At 47.0% G+C, this 18,224-nt stretch overlaps 1 protein-coding gene across 1 annotated transcript in view; it reads left to right on the forward strand.

The window, feature by feature from the left end:
* The first annotated feature begins 443 nt into the window (after window positions 1–443).
* ERP27 (endoplasmic reticulum protein 27) overlaps window positions 444–18,224 on the forward strand; it is a 21,150-nt gene continuing 3,369 nt past the window's right edge. The window contains exons 1-5 of the mRNA XM_024208561.2: window positions 444–561; window positions 869–969; window positions 5,417–5,554; window positions 9,048–9,164; window positions 11,651–11,776. Coding sequence (XP_024064329.2) covers window positions 444–561; window positions 869–969; window positions 5,417–5,554; window positions 9,048–9,164; window positions 11,651–11,776 — 600 coding nt within the window. The remainder of the gene's footprint in view (window positions 562–868; window positions 970–5,416; window positions 5,555–9,047; window positions 9,165–11,650; window positions 11,777–18,224) is intronic.

The following is an 18,224-nucleotide window of genomic DNA, read 5'->3' on the forward strand; positions in this document are numbered from 1 at the left end:
AAGGGAAACAGCTTCCCTGGTATAAGCAGGGGGCAGTTTCATTAGGTTGGGGTGCAGAGTACTGAGGAGGAGTGCCCAGGGCGAAAAGAAAGGAAAGGGGCATCTGGAGCTGCTCCCTGGTGCCAGCCTGGGGTACTCTCACCAGCCTGTGCCCCTCCAGAGTGTGCAGCATGGAAATGTCTCTGTGGGACCAGCAGAGGTCGCTGCTCTCTCCAGGTGGTCTCTCAGTGCTGAGGTGTCAGGGACAGATTGTTCGGAATCAGCCCCATGACCTGTGCAGAACAGTGAGGCACTGGGACCCTGTCTTTCTGCCAGACTTTTATCGCCGAAGTTGAAGGTTTCACCAGCGCCAGGTGCTCAGTTCCCACACTGTTGGGAGAACCACGCCTGACCAAGAAACCACTGACGTGTCACCTTTCCAGGCAGAGTCCAACGCAGAGCCCATGGCAAGGAGAGGAGACGTCAGGTCAATGGCTATCTCTGCCTTGTGGTGTCTCTTTTTTTCCCTCCTCACTTGGGGCTGCCCATCAGGATGTGCTGAGGAGAGTCCTGCGCCCCACGGTAAGAAAATGACACTGTGGTCAGGCCAGAAAACGAATGGGGTGGGTGAGAGAAATCCAAGGCTCTCTAAGGGTGAGAGAGCCACTGGGGTCAGCGTGTACAGTGGATGAAGGGGTGTGAGCTGCAAATCTTCTCACAGAGGTCTGTCAGTATCCAGAGGGGGAAGAGATCTGCTGAGATCAGCATGCACAGAGGAAGGAAGGTCGGGTGTGCATGTGTGTGGTAGTGGTGGTGGTGGGTTTCTTAGCTCTGGGCTGCTTTCCATGCCTGATATGATTCTGACATTTCCTCCTCATGCTCTCTCCAGATGTCACTGGAGACGCAAAGAAACCTGTGCTTTTGAGAGATATTGCAGCCACAACAGCCTTCATCAGTGCTGCTGAGGTGGCCGTCATTGGATTCTTCCAGGTCTGTTCAGATAATCTCTCAATTCCCTGGTTACGTTGCTATTGATTACTTGTATTCCACCGGGATTGGTGCCCCATTGTGTTGGGTGCTGTACAAACACAGAGTAAAGACAGTCCTCAACTCAAACTGCTTACAATCTAAATAGAACAGACAGACCTGGGCAGAAGGGGAGGGGATATAACAAACAAGCAGAGTGATCAGGGCGAAGGGGTAAACATCCTGTGAACTCCATAGTGGGGGATGCAGTAAGGGGGGGACATGGAGGGGTGAGCTAAGGAGTACAGGAGTATGAAGTGGAAGAAGGGAAATATTGAGGTGGAATGGAGGGAAGGATGGAGGGGAGCATAGGTCACAGAATTTAAGGCCAGAAAGGACCTTAATGGAGAATGGAAGGCAGGGGGTTAATGGAGAATGGAAGGCAGGGGAATAATGGAGAATGGCAGGCAGGGGGATCAAGACTGCAGTGGAGGGACCCTCTGCAGGACCCTCACTGCACTGATGAAATTCAATAAAGACAAGTGGAAAGTACTTCACTTAAGAAGAAAAAGTCAAATGCATGACTATAAAATGTGGACTAACTGTCTAGGTGGTAGTACTGCTGAGAAGGAGCTGGGGGTTATAGTGGACCACAAAGTGAATATGAGTCATCGATGTGATGCAGCTGCAAAAAAGGCTAATATGATTCTTGGGTGTATTAACAGGAGTGTTGTATGTAAGACACAGGAGGTAATTGTCCCGCTCTACTTGGCACTGGTGAGACCCCAGCTGGAGTTCTGTGTCTAGTTCTGGGCACCACAATTTCGGAAGGATGTGGAAAAATTGGAAAGAGTCCCGAGGAGAGCAACAAAAATGATCAAAGGTTTAGAAAACCTGACCTATGAGGAAAGGGTGAAAAAACTGGGCTTGTATAGTTTTGAGAAAAGAAGACCGAGTGCCAACCTGATAACAGTCTTCCAATATGTTAAGAGCTGTTATAAAGAGGATGGCGATCAATTGTTCTCCATGCCCACAGGCGGTAGGAGAAGAAGTAATGGGCTTAATCTGCAGCAGGGGAGATTTAGGTTTGATATTAGGAAAAACTTTCTAACTATAAGGATAGTTAAGCTCTGAAATAGGCTTCCAAGGGAGGTCATGGAGTCCCCATCACTGGAGTGTTTAAAAACAAGTTGGACAAAAACCTGTCAGGGATGGTCTAGGTTTACTTGGTCCTGCCACAATGCAGGGGCTGGACTTGATGACTTCTCGGAGTTCCTTTCAGCCCTACATATCTACGATTCTATGACAGTGAGGGAGGAGACTTAAGCAAGCAACCAATCAGCAAGAAGGACAACAAAACACCCAGAGTAAGAACAGAAGGAAGTAGAACCCAATGATATCACTGGTGTCTAAGGTTCCAAAGGTTCCTCCTGCCAGCCCCACTAATTTGCTGTTGCTTCCTTGGCTCATGGCTTTTGTCAGGGAGAGAAGCGTTGTGCTCTCCAAACAGACTGCTTCCCAGGAGCTTCTACCTCCTCTAGCCCACATGTTCCTCTGGTTGGAGGAGGTGGGGGGCTAGAAAGGACTCCCCATGACCGGTTCATTGGGAAGACTCACTAATTTCAGAAATAATACATGCCCATGTAACGAAAGGTGATTCACAAGGGGGCAGAGTTACGGCTGGGTGTGTAAACGGAACTGATGATTTCTGCTGTTTGAGTGTCTACCACACAAGCGCTACCTTCTCAGACTATAGTGTCGCAGAATTTTCTTGGGGTCTTCTCTTTTGGCACTCCTAGTACAAGGGGTGCACATACGGTGAAAGTGATTCCTGTGCGGAGGGCCAGCGGGAGGCCTAAGCACCACTTACGTCCTGGCTCAGCTCTCAGACTAGTTCTTAAGTGGGGCCTAGGGCTTGCATTGACCAGCTGCACACAGAGGTTAATTTCACCCTGAGTGAGGCTGGGCTTCACTGCACACAGTAAGACATATTTCTTCTCTACAAACCTTCAGTCTGGTTTTGAGCATGCAGCTGAACTAGCATCACACAAATGCAGCACACACCCTGCCTTCTCTCAGAACATTATGCTGTCTTTGGGGAAAAGAGTACTATCACTGCACATGCCCTGGAGGTGTGAGAAATGTGAGGGCCACAGACCCAAATCAAACCCAATTTTTCACTGGAATCCTCCCAAGCTCTCAGTGAGGCTAGTTCCATGCCTTGTTTCAGCTAGCCATTTCGATCCTATATCCAGGGCCGTCCCTAGGGGACTGCGGGGCCTCAGACAAATCAGCCTCCCCGCTAGTCTCCTCACTGTCTGCCCAGCGTGTGTGGCCGCCGCTCTCCTCCTAACTGTCCGCCCACCTGCCCCACCACTCACCTCCCCGCTAGTCTCCTCACCATCCGCCCGGCGTCCTCCCGTTCACCTGACTGCCGCTCCTTACCGCCTGCCCGCCCGCCTGCCGCTCGCCTCCCCGTTCGCCTCCTCACCCCTCTCACCCGCCCACCTCCCGCCTCACCTCCCCCCCGCCTCCTCACCTGAATATCAGGACAAATGGTGTCCCAATCGTACATCTGTTGGGACGCAGGACAAAGGGCTAAATATCAGGACAATTTTATCGAAGCACGGGGCCCCCAAAGCACAGGGCCCAGGGCGGTTGCCCCGATTCGCCCTACCCAAGGGATGGTTCTGACTATATCTGTTCCAAAACAGGTCATAAGAATAGTTTTTCTTTAAATGTGGAAAGGATTTTTTTTTTCTGTTCTCCTCAGAATCCCAAACAGATGAACCAACTTTGCTCTAAATTTTTCTTAATTAAAGAAAGAACAGAATCACCTTCAGGCAGAGACCAGGCCTTGAGAATTTCTGTCCAATCATCAGTGAAAGGTATTAGATGTCAGGCACTCAAAAGGCGGGGTTGGAATGGAAATGGCTGTACAAGCTTAAGTTGAGGCTATGACTGTCCCTACTGCTCAGCTGTAAGAAGAAGAAACGGAAATTTGATTAATCCAACATTGCTCAGAAGCTGCACATGTCCGGACTTCTTCAAAGTTTGGGTATTTTAACCCACACTTATTGGTCACTTTTTAGTGGAAGTATGTGAAATATTTCCATTAGGGGAAAAAATAAAGATATTAAGTATTGCCACCCCCAAGTATTCAAAAATCATGAGTCAGGCCTCAAAAATCATGAGATCAGCTTAAAAATCACAAAATTAAAAAAATACATTAAGGTTCTTTTAATCTACTTTGCAGTCTTTGAGCCTTTAGGGTTCACGTTTCAAGATTTTCTTTGCAACCATGAGGGCTAGAAATGATTTTTTTTTTTAAAGGAAGCTGAGATTCTCACATCATCACAGGACTCCAGGAGCTGGTGTTTTGAGAAAAACACCAAATATTGCTAGACTTGTGAAAAAACTGCGAGAGTTGGCCACACAGACTCTGTGATTTGTTTCCTTCCAATCCTTTCGAGTTGTTGCCCGGGAAGCTTGAGGTAGGGAAAGAGGGAGACTTTCCCTACAATGTCGTGGAAACAAGGGAAGGAAGAAGCTGATGAGGAGGAAGAGTATGGGGTAAAGAGGATTAGGTTGCAGGACCTGTTTTTACACTCATACACACACAGTCATATCGCTGTGCAGGGGATGGTGTGTGGGGGTGAACAGAGAATAAACATGAAGGAGAATGATTATGCTGATTACTGAGGAGGAGGAAATGGATGGTGCTAAAAGATCCAGCCCCTCCCCCCCCACAACTTTCTCCCAGTGCCCACTCCTCAGACAGTCAGATTTTAGATTCAGATACAACACACTTTCAAGCCCTCTGCAGTCCCTTCACCCTTCAGCTCCCTCTGATACCCAACAGTCTCCCTGACTCCCACTTCCCTCTCCCTGAACCCCATCAGCTCACCTGCCCCTCCCTGACCTTCAGTACAGGTTCCCTGACTCCTCCCCAATTCCCTGCCCCTGACACTCAGTCACTTCTTAACCCTCAAGCTTTCGCCTTCCCCACACTGATGTGCACACAGCTGGAAATACCCAGGCAGGATGTGAGTGGGATGCGGGGAAGTGGATTGGGAACACATGTTCTGGTGGGGAGACTTGAGCTGTGCCTGGTAAGGAAGCCCCTCTTCGCTTTAGACTTGGAGGTTAGAGTGGCAGAGTGCTTACACCCGCTCTACTCTGAGCAGCCACCAGATGTCACTGTTAGCCCCTCCAAATCTCAGCTGCTGCCAAAGTAGCTGTCTGGCCAATGTCAAGAGGGAGAAGAAAACCTGGGTGAGTAACTTCAGCTGCTTCTAATATTATTTTCTCTTTCTTTACCTCTCCTCCTTTCCCCCCACCTACTGCCTCTCTTCTCTTTCTCCTTCTCTCTCCTTTTACCATGCCCTTTCTCTCTCTTCTTGTCCATCTCTCCTTCCCTCCATGTCTCCGTCTTCCTTCTCCTTTTCCACTCTCTCTCCCACTCCTTCAGGAATTAGAGAGGCCAGAAGTTTCGAACTTCCACATTGTTGTAGGAAAAATCCAGGAGGTGCCGTTTGGACTCAGTACCAACCCTGAGGTCCTGTCTCATTATAACATCACGAGCAATACCATCTCCATCTTTCGCATGGTATGTCTGCCTCATGCTTCTGCCCCTTCTTCCCATGTTGCTCAGGGCACTGAAAATAGTCTTGTAATGGTGAGATCCAGAACTGTTCCCCCTTCATCCCTGCCTGGGTATCAGAGAACATGTTTAGGGCGATATGGACAAAGGTTTCTGTTAGCATGGAGAAGGCCAGACCAAAGGAGGAGAGATGGGGGCTCCTGGAGAACAATTCATTTTTGCATGTTGAGTAGTATCCTAACTGTTCAAAGGGTGAATTAAAACAGTGGTGGAAAAACCTTCAAAGGTGAGTGGTAGTGTTGAGCCACTTTAGTTGGGGAACAGTTGGACTGTAGACACAGCCGGGAAATTTGGGTTTGAATCCCAGCTCCTTCCCTAACTCACTGTGAGGTACTGGGCAAATCACACACCTCTCTGTGCTGCTGTTTCCCTATGTATAAAGTGGAGATAATAAGAGTTATCTAGCTACCTGCCTCACAATGGACTGTGTCTACATTTGCCTATTTCCCACTATTACTAATTCGGATGCAGTTTCATTGGAGGTAGCAATGGTAGGAGATCCAGTAAGGATATGGCACCAGCATTTTTACTATTGTATTTTCTAGCCCTGGTCAGAACAAGTCTAGTAGATGACATGGTAGTAAAAATGCAATAGTGGCAGCCACTGGTGCCTTCTGTTCCCTAGAGCTCCAGCTGTTTCTACCACTGGTGGAGCTCCACCGGGGTTAGCAGTGGTGGAAAAAATTAGGAGAAAAGGCTAGTGGAGACAAGGCCAGGTATGCTGTGATGATAAATTAGTGAATGTTTGTACAGTGCTTTGAACATATAAGTTTATTAGTGTTGTGCCTAGATGTTGCCTTGGTGTCCTATAAATATCTAAGATGGATAGTGTTATTGTATAAACATTGTTCATGTTCACTAGTTAAGAATGTCCTGATCTGAGGCATCTTTAGAAAGGCCCTGATTCTGGGGTTCCCTGCTGTCCCTGTACACCAGCTCTGCCAGTATATAGGGGCCTCAGGGCTGGCAGATTTTCTCGCTCAGGAATGCCTGTGGCATATGGGAGTTCCCTGTGGTGCCCATCCCCTTGAAGTCCCTGATGTAGGGGCATGACAGCGAAGTGGCTGGGGTAGTAAAAAGCAAGGTATATTTGGGGCAGGCAGGAGAGTGGCCAGAGTACAGTTTGCTCTGGCTATTCCGGGCTGCTTTAATGGGCCATAGAGGGGTCTTTAAGAAGAGCATAAATTAGAGATGACCCAGGGACTATTCCTGTCCCCATCTGGCCTCAGAATTCAGGAGGTGCAAAGATGGTGCAAGCCACCTTTGTCTTCTCTGCCTGCTCTAATCACTTCCTGAGCTGAGCTCAGGCATTTTATGGATAGTCTAGTTCATATAATGTAGCTAGATCTCTCTCCCTTCTGTGTAAAAGAGAATGAGTTAATATCACATAAGACCTAGCAGTTGACACTGGATTTACTGTCAGCAGGTGCTACAAACTGAAACAACACTTATTTCTACTATGGGCTCTTAGTCATAATCATTTTCTTCCAAAGATATTTAAGGATCTTTTGTTTTTGCAATGTGGGAGAGATTAAGGATAATTAAGGTGGGAGGATAGAGGAAATTGCATGACATTTGAAACAATTCACATTAAATACAATCTTCCCAATTCATACTTCTTCCACTTTTGCAACTGAAACATCATTTAATGGAAGAAGAAGAAAAACCCCAACAGATCGAATCCCCAAGCCAGAATTAATTTTGACTGGCAATTTGCTTGTAAAATTTCCTCTCACAAAAATAAGTTTAAATTAGATTTTTTTTTCTGAATAAGTGTGTAGGAGTAGGATAAGATCTTTCCTAAAAAAGCAATTGGAACAGGAACTTGGAATAAAATATTCATCGGAGGAAAGAATGGAAAGGCAGGCAGACAAATCAAAAGGACAGCAATTAATCAAAGACATAAAATAATGTTCCTTTATTTTTGCATAGCACGGAAACACCATAAAGGGTACCAAATTTAAACCACAGTGACTATACTCCTGGGCCAGATCCTCAGCTGGTATAAATTGGTGTTGCTTTGTTGAAGTCAGTAGAGCTATGCTGATCTTTGCCAGCTGAGGATCTGGCTTGATCAACGGAAAAAGGACATAATTAATTGAGGTAGAGTGTGACAGAGCCATTTGGGTCTGAGCTAAACTGTTTTTTTTAGAGATGCAGCCTTTGCATAATCCAAGAGTATATCTGAATATGATTTCTCAGGAATGGGAATCAATGGGTTGCAATCCAAAGCCCATTGAAGTAAATGAGAGCCTTTGCCTTTGGTGTTGATAGACTTTGGATCAGCCCCAAGGGCCTGTTTGATTTTGCTTGCACTGGTTTTGCATTGCACTAGTAGGAATCCACTGATTTCAGTGGCATTACCCTTGATTTACATCGGTGTAAGTGAGAGAAGAATCATCCCCTATGATTTCAGGAGCAACTAGTTCAGTGGCTTAAAGCAGCGTAGGGCCACATTGGATCAAAGATACAGTGACAGTGACCATGGGATGGAAAAAAGGGTTGCGTGCCTGCGCACCTCTGGAAAAGCTAACATACATTCAGAGGGTGAGCAGACATATTTAATAAAATATGGGACATCTATGTGGACACAAGTTCCATGAGCCTAGCACAGCATGTTTGGAAAAGGCAATTAAATCCCAAAGGAATCAGCTGTACTCTACTGTACTATAGCTCAACAGCCCAATCCCTTGATCTAGCCGTCTCCTGTAATGTAACTGCATGTGTAGCTGTTATACTTTGGGGGTTAGCTGTTGTTTGATGTTTTCCCTTTCTCCCTGTTTATGGGGAAGAGAGCAGAAGAGACTCTCAATAAAACAGCTTCCAGATACTGATGAGGGGGAGGAAAGGAGGAATGGGATGGGATTGTTCCCTAAAGATGGTCTTTGCAAGGCCTGATTTTATCTCAGCTGTACTGGAAAAATTCCTCTCTTTATTGGAGAGATTTCCTGCTTGCACAATGTTTCCAGGAAATCCACACAGGCCTGTGCCAGTGTTTATTACTTTTAGAAAGACTGAAATAAGCAGATGAACTTTTTTTAAAGGAGAGGGTGAGAGCGGTGGAGGGAGTTGGGTTTGTTTAATGCTGTCTCCCCAGAAGGCCCAGGATTGTCAGCTAATCCCCCCTGGCTCCAGTGGAGTTTGAGTTGACGATACAGGGATGTCTGGCACCCTTAGTGTTTCCTGCTATTTCATGAGTTTGTCCTGTCGTGGGGAGCTTGAGGAAGAGACTGGGAGAAAGAGCAAGATGGCAGATTTATAGGCCCAATGGTCCCCAAGAGAGTTTCAGATGGTGAAAGGTGTGTGTGTGAAGGCATCCACAGGTGTCTATGTGCACTGGAGCATTTGTGTGTGTCTGCCCATGCCTCTGGACAGAGGGCAGAGAAGGGGTACTGAATGGAGAACAGCAGTGATTTAAGGCTTCCTTGCAACATCGTAGGTGGACGACAAACGTCAAGATTTGGAACTCACCGATGGCAAAAAAATTGATGCCACCAAGATGAGCCGTTTCATTCAGATCAATGAGCTGCGAATGGTGACAGAGTACAACCCTGTGGTAACTAAGGATCCCCATAACCCCCTCCCCCACCCCTGCCTTCTCTTAGGCTCTGTCTAGTTGGCTGGTTTTTCATTTTGGGGGATGATAGGATCCTGCCTGGCAGCGACTGTTGGTAGGCAAAGAGCACAGTGCAGCAAGAAGCCATGCAGGTGTCTGTGCACACACCTCTACCACTGCCTCTCATTCCTGATGGGCAATGCCCCCTTCTGTTCACAGGAGCAAAGGGATCACCAGACTGAATCAGACCTGTGGTCCATCTAAACCAGTATGCTGTCTCCAAAAGTGGACAGTAACAGCTGCTTCAGAGAAGTCTCAAGAAACCCTGCAGAGGATTTCCCATGGGGGAAATTTCTTCCTAACCCTGATCTATTAGTAGTTGGCTTAAGCCAGGGGTTCTCAAACTGAGGGTCGGGACCCCTCAGGGGGTTGTGAGGTTATTACGTGGGGGGTTGTGAGCTGTCAACCTCCACCCCAAACCCCGCTTTACCTCCAACATTTATAATGGTGTTAAATATATAGAAAAGTGTTTTTAATGTATCAGGGGGGTTGAACTCAGAGACTTGCTATGTGAAAGAGGTCAGTAGTACAAAAGTCTGAGAACCACTGGCTTAAGCCCTGAAGCATGAAGGCTTCTATCCCTTGTCAAACATCCACATACAATCTAATGTAGCTGTGGATATTCTCATTATCCATATAAATGTCGAGCCCTTTTTTGAATCCTACTAAGCTCTTGGCCTCAAAGGTATCCTGTGGTGGTGAGTTCTGCCAGCTAATTATCTATTATTTGAGTCCTGCCCTCCATCTCACAGCTCTGCAAAAGCACTTCAGTCCTGACCGGCAGCATTATTCCTTCGATTCAATCCCCAGCCCCTCTTCCTGCCTTCCCCTCTCAAACTACTTAGCTCACCCATCTCAAGTCTGACTTGGAGCACCCATGTTGTTTCATTCATTAGGCCACAGCACAGCTCTAGCTGTGCACCACAGTCCTGACCTGGCCGGCCTCCTGCTGGCCCAGTCCTGGGACCCACCCAGCTCTGCTAATATACTTGCCTTTCTTTAGTTTGATATTTATTCTAGGCTCACAAATGTTTAAATAAACTAGTTTCTTTTAAGTATATTATAGGCCCCAGCAATATTAGGCCACGTGGGTCAAAGCAAGCCCTGCAGAACTCCCTACCTTCCATTCTTTGGACCCTCACAGCTTCCCCCAGACGCCTGACTTGCTGCAACACCTCCTGCTTTCCCAGGCCTGTGCCCTCTCAAGCAGCACTTCCAATGCACCTCAGTCCTGACTCACCTCACCACCTGCTTCTCCAGGCCTGTCCATTCCCACAGGGTCTTCCAGCACTCCTCACTCTTGACTTGCAGCCCCCTGCTATTCCAGTCCTGACCGCTCCCACCCCCAAGCCACATTATGCAGGGGTGTTACGGGGGTGGATGAAAGTCCACTAGCAATTAGGCTAAGGTGAAACTCCTGGTACTTAGGCCCTCCCACACTACCTGAGACCTGGTGCTCCCTGATGGAAGGCTGTTACAGAAATGCACTCCCTGACCCCATCCCTGTTAGTTGGCTCACTCTTTCCTCTCCTTCATAGAAATGCTGGCAGGCATTACCACAGGCTGCCTCTGTGGTCTGGAGTGGCACATGGGGAGGCAGCGGGTCAGAGGCAGCCTGGCCAGACTTCTGTTTGGTTTGAGGGAGCGGCTGCTGCACTTCAGGAAGTGGGTGGGGGGAAAAGTCAGAGGACAATTTGCCCACCAACCGGAGACTGTGCAAAAACACCATTGGCAGTGCCAGCCCAGAGTGTCTTCACAGAGGGCCAGTGTGTGCTGCCTGCTTTCCCCCTTCCCTGGGGGGTGGGTTGTGTCCAACCCATTTCTTCCTGAAGAGCTGCAGATGGAGACTTAACCCTCTGCACTCCCACCTGCCCAGCTCACACGTTGCTTAGTCAACAGTTTCTATTTTAAGATGCATCCCCACCACTCACAGCTAATGTTAAAGAAAGGAAACAAGGTGCCGGAGAAGCCTTCCTGGTTAACTCCATGAACTCCCCAACTTCCTTGCTCCCATCCCCTCCAGATCCCAGTCCCGAGTCCCCTGCAACCGCTAGTTCCCTGTGGTCCCTGTTACCCAGGCACCTCAAGAGCTCCCAATTCCAGAGTCTTGCCCCTCTGGGCTTCAGCTTGCTGACCCCAGACTCTGTCTCCCTGCCTTCTCCCTGAACATCCTGTCTTCCCTCCAAGCCTCAGCCTCAGGGCCTTCAGACCCCTGGCTCGGGTGTCCCCCAAACCATGACTTTAGGAGCCTTCAGGGACCCAGCTTCAGTTCCTCCAGAGTTTGACTTCAATCTGAGAACATGGCCTGAGCTGTGATTTGTAGAGAATTCAGCTGTGCCATTGGGATTTAGGACTCCAATAATGCAGCAGATTTACTATTCCTAATCGCCGTGTCTGTTTGTTGGTGTCATGTTTGTCTTTGGCAGACGGCAATAGGTCTGTTCAACAGTACAGTCCAGACCCACCTCCTCCTCTTCACAGACAAGACGTCCCAGGAGCATATGGAGCGAGTGCACAGGTACCGGGAAGCAGCGGAACTCTTCCGAGGAAAGGTGAGGCCAAAAGGAGGGGAGGAGAAGCCATAAGAGAGGATTATTTGAGAGGGAAGAACAGTGACTTCCCCCAGGGGGAGGGAGGAAGACACTCCACATGCCCAGGGAGAACAGAAGCCAGGGGAGTGGGGAAGAGGAGAAGCAAGTGAAGATAGGTGATAGTCCAAGAGAAAAGGAGCTGATCTGCTCACCCTTCTCTGGTTCATGATCTAACAGGGAAGGTGCCCAATACACGCTGCCTCTCTAAAATCTGCCCTGTGGTTTCAGCTGGATATTGTGCTCTTCTTTGCGACTTGTCCTAAATGGCTGGCATGTTTTGTTGTGAGACGACGAACAGCTGTTGCCTTTCATCCCAGCAATGGTTACATTCCACTGGTGGCCAAGTGATCTCTGGCTATACAGCTGGAACTCCCTTTTGGATGCTGAAAAGTGCTATTGAAATGGCCAGATAGCATGAATGCCACAACGATTCTTTAGCCCTCATTAGTTCCCAGGTAAAAAAGACCTGTGAATTTGCTGTTTGAAGGGATTTACAGGTGGGTCCCCTGGGGGTGCAGAACAGATTTCCCACGGTGGGGAGTCCACAGACAGATTTTCTCCGCTGCCCCACTGCCAACTGCCCTCCCTGACTGCAGACAAGCACTCCTCAAATACCCACCCTCCCAGGGTTGGTTCTCAGCTTGCATTTGGGCTGGACACGAGCGCATGGGGACGGAACTAGTTGGGAGGCAGACCTGGCAGCAATAGGGAGTCCTGGGCGTGGCACACAAGTTGGGGGAGGAAACCAGCAGTGGGGAAGGGGGTTGAGCTGAAGCCCTTTGGAAGGGGTTTTTGTGGGAGGGTCTGGAAGCTGGAAAGAATTGGGGCTGTTGCGTTAGAGCACAGGGATGGATCAGCTGCTGGCAGAGGGCTGAAGCACCTATTAGTGGGGGAGAGGGTGGGTTGAAGAGCAAATATACTAATCCTCAATGTTTTAAAGGTTAAACTCTAGTCATAAAGTTACTTTACATAGATCTCAAACAACCCCCCTCCCCAACTTGTTTTCCATTGAATCCCCTCCTGTATGTTTACATTTGTTTAGCAGTGAGACACTCACTGAATACTACTGTGCAGTCGGTGTGGTCTCACCAGTGTCCTGTAATGAGAGACTGTTACCTCTTTCCTCAATTATATGATGTCTCTTTATATGCAGCTCCAAACTGCATGGCCCTAACACTGATCCCTGCCGCACATCTCTTCTAATTCAGTGCACTGCTCTTTACCATCATTAGCCTTGGAATAGGGTCCCACAGCCAGTTTTCCATTCATGTGACATGCCCAGCTCCAAGCTAATATGAATTCACTTTCCAAGCAAGACTTCACAAGGCACTTTTCCAAATGGTGTTCTGAGATCCAGATAGTTTATAAATTATTAGCCAGCCAAGTCCTGACATCCTCACTCAGTTTTTAGTTAGTTTTGACTCAGGCAGGACTCAATGGAAGTTTACCTGAGTGAAAAGAGAGGGAAGATTTCAGGAGCTGACCCATTATTTATCGTTGTTATTGTTATTTTATTTTATGTATGTAGCGCCAGAGATGTACGTAATTCTGCATAACACTAGGACTGTGCCAGACCAATACCAAGTTCCCTGCCCCAAAAGGCCAGATGGTGACTTGGCTGACATGCCCACAAAAAGGCCTGAGAGCGAGTAAGAACCGCTGCTTACATCCCTACTGGGGCTACCTGGGCTTTGGGTCTGGGCACAAAGGAGTAAGCAGAGCAGATGAACAAGGAGTGGTGGTGGATTGGATGGGAGCATGAGTGGAGCCTAGGTTCCACCCCTTACCTGTTTGCCAGAGAAGCTGAGCCAGCATGGGGGGGGGGGGGGAGTGTAAGTTATTTATTATTGCTACAGGCCAGCAGTAAATTACAAGCCCTGAGTCACAAGCAGGGAGTAGGGAAAGAACTGTGACTTGGAGGGGTATCTGAAGTCACAATGGACCCCTAAGAACACAAGCTGGAACAAAACAAAACAAACAGAACAATCCCAGAGAAATAAAACAGACCTCAGCAGAACACAGACCAAACCCAATTTAAGCAGAGCAGTGACTGGCTCCCTCAAGGGTGTGGGAGCTTTGGATATGTTAGCTGGGAAGCTGTTCCAGACATATGGGTGGGACAAAAAATGGCAGAAAATGGGAACCTTCTAACAATTTTAAATGAAGCTCAGGCGGAAGAGAGGGAGGAAGAAGGGGTGGGGGTAATATAGGCAAGGGCTGAAGGGGAAGAGGAAAAGCATAACTTTGATGTGGAAGTAAACAGGAACCCAAGAAAGGGTATCAAGAAGAGAGATATGATAAAAATGGCTGAAAAAACTTGTTCTGCTGGCAGCATTTTGAATGGATTAAAGCAGGAAGAGATGGGAGGTCAAACAGAAGGAGGTTGCAGTAATCCATGAGAGCACTAACTAGGGCATAGGTGATTGTCTTATCAGTTTGGGAAAGAGGAAGGGAGGAATTTTAGCTGGGTGCACAAGAAGTCATGGCAGGTTTTGATGAGATCCTGGTCAGAGGAGAGAGAAGAGTCTGTCCAGTCTATCTGATCTCATTTATCTACCACTTTCTAACATGTCCCATCACTATGATACTGGACTGCTGATGGGGAATGAAGATGACTCCAAGGCTGTGAGCCTTGATAATGGGAAGGCTGCTGCTGATGTCAACAGTATTAAAGAAGAGAGATGGAAGAGAAAGCTTGGGAGGGAGGACAGATGATCTCCGTTACCTTGCACCTGGTGTAGTTATTTATGCCTGTGCAATGTCAGAGTATGATAGATAAGGAGTGGCCAATGTGGCTTCATGAATGACTGCTCAAAAGCCTGGGGTTAGATTAGTTTGGCTGGAAATGGAAAAAGAGGGAGCAAATCAAAAAAGAATACACAGTCATGTAAGGGTACTGGGGAGGAAAGGGCAGCAAAAAATCAAAAGGAGTTAATGCTAGTCAGAAGGGTTAAGAGTAAGAAGGAACGGGTTCTACAAATGTATTAGGGAAAAGTACTAGGGAGAAAATAGGCTCATTAGGCCCTAATTTGACCAAGCATCCTTATTCAGCAAAGCACTTAAGCAAATGTTTACCTTTAATCGCCTGCTTAAATCCTATTGACTTTTGTGTGACTTAAACACATGCTTAAAGTTCAGCCTGCATTTAAGAGCTTTACTGAACTGAGCAACCTTCCTGAAGAGAGGGATGAAGTTAATCATGACTCAGAAATTGCTGAGATACTGAACTTTCTTTTGAAAATCTGTCTTAAATGAAAATCGTATGGCAAGAAGTTTGAACAATGAATATGGAAAGAAGACCCAGTAAAAATAACTTCTGATAGAGAACAGGTAATGGAATCTTTATAAGTGTGAAGATATACAACGCCACGGTGGGAGTGGAGATTTCTAGTGGGATACTGTGTTAACTCTGGCCAGATTAGCATCTTCATTCATGATCTGAAAGCGGAAATAAACAGCATATAATGAAGTTTCTGAAGGATACTAAATTGGAAGAAGTTGCAAACACTAGTCAGGACAGATGGGCAGGAAACATGGGCAGAAAATAATAAAGGATTTGATCCTAGCGCATCTGGAGAAAAGTAATCCATAGTAGCATTTGTGGACAACGGGAGGGAGAATTCTGGAAAGCAATAACGCTGAATGAAAAGTAGAGGTGCTAGCTGACAGCAAATTGGACATGATTTTCCAAAACGGCCAGTAGAAACCTTGGCTGCACATGCAAAGACATCATATAATGAAGCAGGGAAGCCATAGTCTCTCTGCCCATTGAAGCCAATGGGACCCTTTGTGGAGTAAGGTTCTTCTGACTCTAGGGGTGGCAGAACTGGGCTTTATATGACTGGTGCCACCGCACCTGGAATTTGATGTTTATTTCTGGGCGCCACATTACCAGAAGGAGAGAGACACTGAAGGGAATTCAGAGACAAGTAACAAAAATCAGGGATCCAGAGGAAATTATCAATGAGGAAAGATTAAGAGGGCTAGCCATGTGTAAGTCAGCTCAGAGACAACAAAGGTAGGGGAGGAATACACATTCATGATGACAGCGTACAAATGTTTGTAATGTACAAACATGAGATCAAGTGAGGTACAACAGTGCTATTATCCCCATTTTACAGATGGGGATATGAGGCACAAAGAGGCTAAAGCCCAAATCCTCAAAAGTACATCGGCACCTAACTTCTACTATCTTTGAGGATCTGGTGACTTGGCCAAGAGCACAGAGGACACCTGTGTCAGAGCAGGGAAGTGAACGTGGGTGTTCAAAGTCCTAGGTCAGTACCCTAACAACTGGACCTTCCTTCCTCTTACAACTAGGGCCTGGTCTACACTAACCCCCCAAGTCGAAGTAAGGTACGCAACTTCAGCTACGTGAATAACGTAGCTGAAGTCGACATACCTTACTTCGAACTTACCACGGTTCAGACGCGGTCCACACGCGGCAGGCAGGCTCCCCCGTCGACTCCGCGGTACTCCTTTCATTGAGCTGGAGTACCGCAGTCGACGGCGAGCACTTCCTGGTTCGATTTATCGCGTCCAGACCAGACGCGATAAATCGAACCTGGAACTTCGATTGCCAGCCGTCGAACTACCCGGTAAGTATAGACCAGCCCTCAGAATATGTTAAATGAATGTTGTATTTTATTCACCTCATAAATGGTCTGTGACTAGACTGCAAAATTCTTGGATTTATTTTTTATTCACAATTATTAGTGAATAAATCTTGGTCTGTGATTGGTGGCAAAGCATTTGTTGTAAATATTCATATTTTGCACTGTGGTGGTTAGTCACATTAGTAATTCAGTCAGAGAACCATTGCTGTTAAGAGTATCAGATTTCAGTCCCTCTATAGCGCTGCATCAACACCTGTTGTCATCCACCACTGCCGACTGAGCCTGCCAGCTAAGGAAGAAAGGAGATCCTGCATTCCATTGCTGATGTCCAGACAGTCCAGGAAGAAGATCCTGCCATCAGCCAGAATGACTGGAGAAGGAAGAGAACAAGACCCTGGTGCTAACTGGACCTACCAGAGGCTGAAGAGGACACCACTGACTGGAAGAGAAGGAGCCACTCAGCCATCCCTGCCAGCATGTGAGAAACATTCCTGTCATCTCCAATGTGAGGTCCTTTCTTGTTCAACTGAGAGGAAACTCAAGCCTCATCTGGGGAACCCATTTGGGGGTTGGCTGGGATCCCCCAGTGGAGAGGGCCTGAAGTGCCCCCCACCCAATGGAGGCAGTTTGAGGCAGTACCTTGAATTGCTTTGGGTGGATACCTGATACAGCTGCTGGGTTATTGTTCCAGTACATATTTCTTTTTGCTTTAGAGTGAAATCTGAAGATTGTAAAATGCTGGAAGAGGAAGCCCAGATTTTCAACCAGTGATAAGTCACCAGAGAAAAGAGAGGAGGTGTGTTACTTATCCACAAACCTGGAAAAGCACTTTTGAGTGGTGACAGAGAGCAGACAAGGCAAGGATATACTTTCTATATGAGATTTAATGGTGATTTTACCATTAATCATGGAGAAAGCCATTAGGTGTCAACCCCATGTCAATTCGGAGAAGCACTGTCAAAATGACAAGCAGGTGACAGTATCAGATTTTTCATCACCAAACCAAGTGAACATAAATGTCTTGGAGGCAGAATGGTTTTGTTTCCATGTTAGGTGAATAGAATATGGCATTTACAGCTGGAGAACGACTGGTGAAGTTCATAAAGAAATACTGCGTGGATGCAGATGTTCTCAAGAAGATGACATATGGAGCAACAAAGGATATCCCCACTGCAAGGGATAAGATTGGAGTGTGGTACCAAAGTGATGTGGTGGCTGTTGGTCACAATGTCTCTTTTGGTGTGTGTATGGATCAGAATACAGACCTGGGACATGAGACCCTGCTGGTTATCCTTGTGGGATTCTTGTATGAAAACAAAGGCTTCAATGTCCTTTATTTCCTAGACATGATACACTGTAAGTCAGGAACATGAACGGGCACATCTGACTATCTAATGGGAACACTTCGGAAGTTTAGCATACCCATCTATAACCCTTTTATCTTTCTCATCAGAATCTATGGCTCTATGACTGGGAAACACAACTCTGTGTTATTCATGGCTAAAAGAAGCAAACCCAAATATTGTAAATATGGGCTGCAGATACCTCACTTGGCTGATAGCCGCAGCAAAGCTTTTTCACTGTCTGTTGAAGAGCTGATGACTGATTTTGGTCTTGTCATTTTGCTCCAAATTACCAGAGCCAACACAAGCTGAAAGAATTTGCCCTCTTTGCCAGTGAAATCCCACTCATAATCATAAACCATGTTCCCATCAGGGAGCTGAAATTCCACAAAGTAATCAGTCAAACACTGCATAAAAGGCCTGCCCTCTTTTCCTATTTTCTTTCCTTAG

This window comes from Terrapene carolina, unplaced genomic scaffold, assembly GCF_002925995.2.
Source record: "Terrapene carolina triunguis isolate 2854851 unplaced genomic scaffold, T_m_triunguis-2.0 Scaffold68, whole genome shotgun sequence".
NCBI lineage: Eukaryota > Metazoa > Chordata > Testudines > Emydidae > Terrapene > Terrapene triunguis.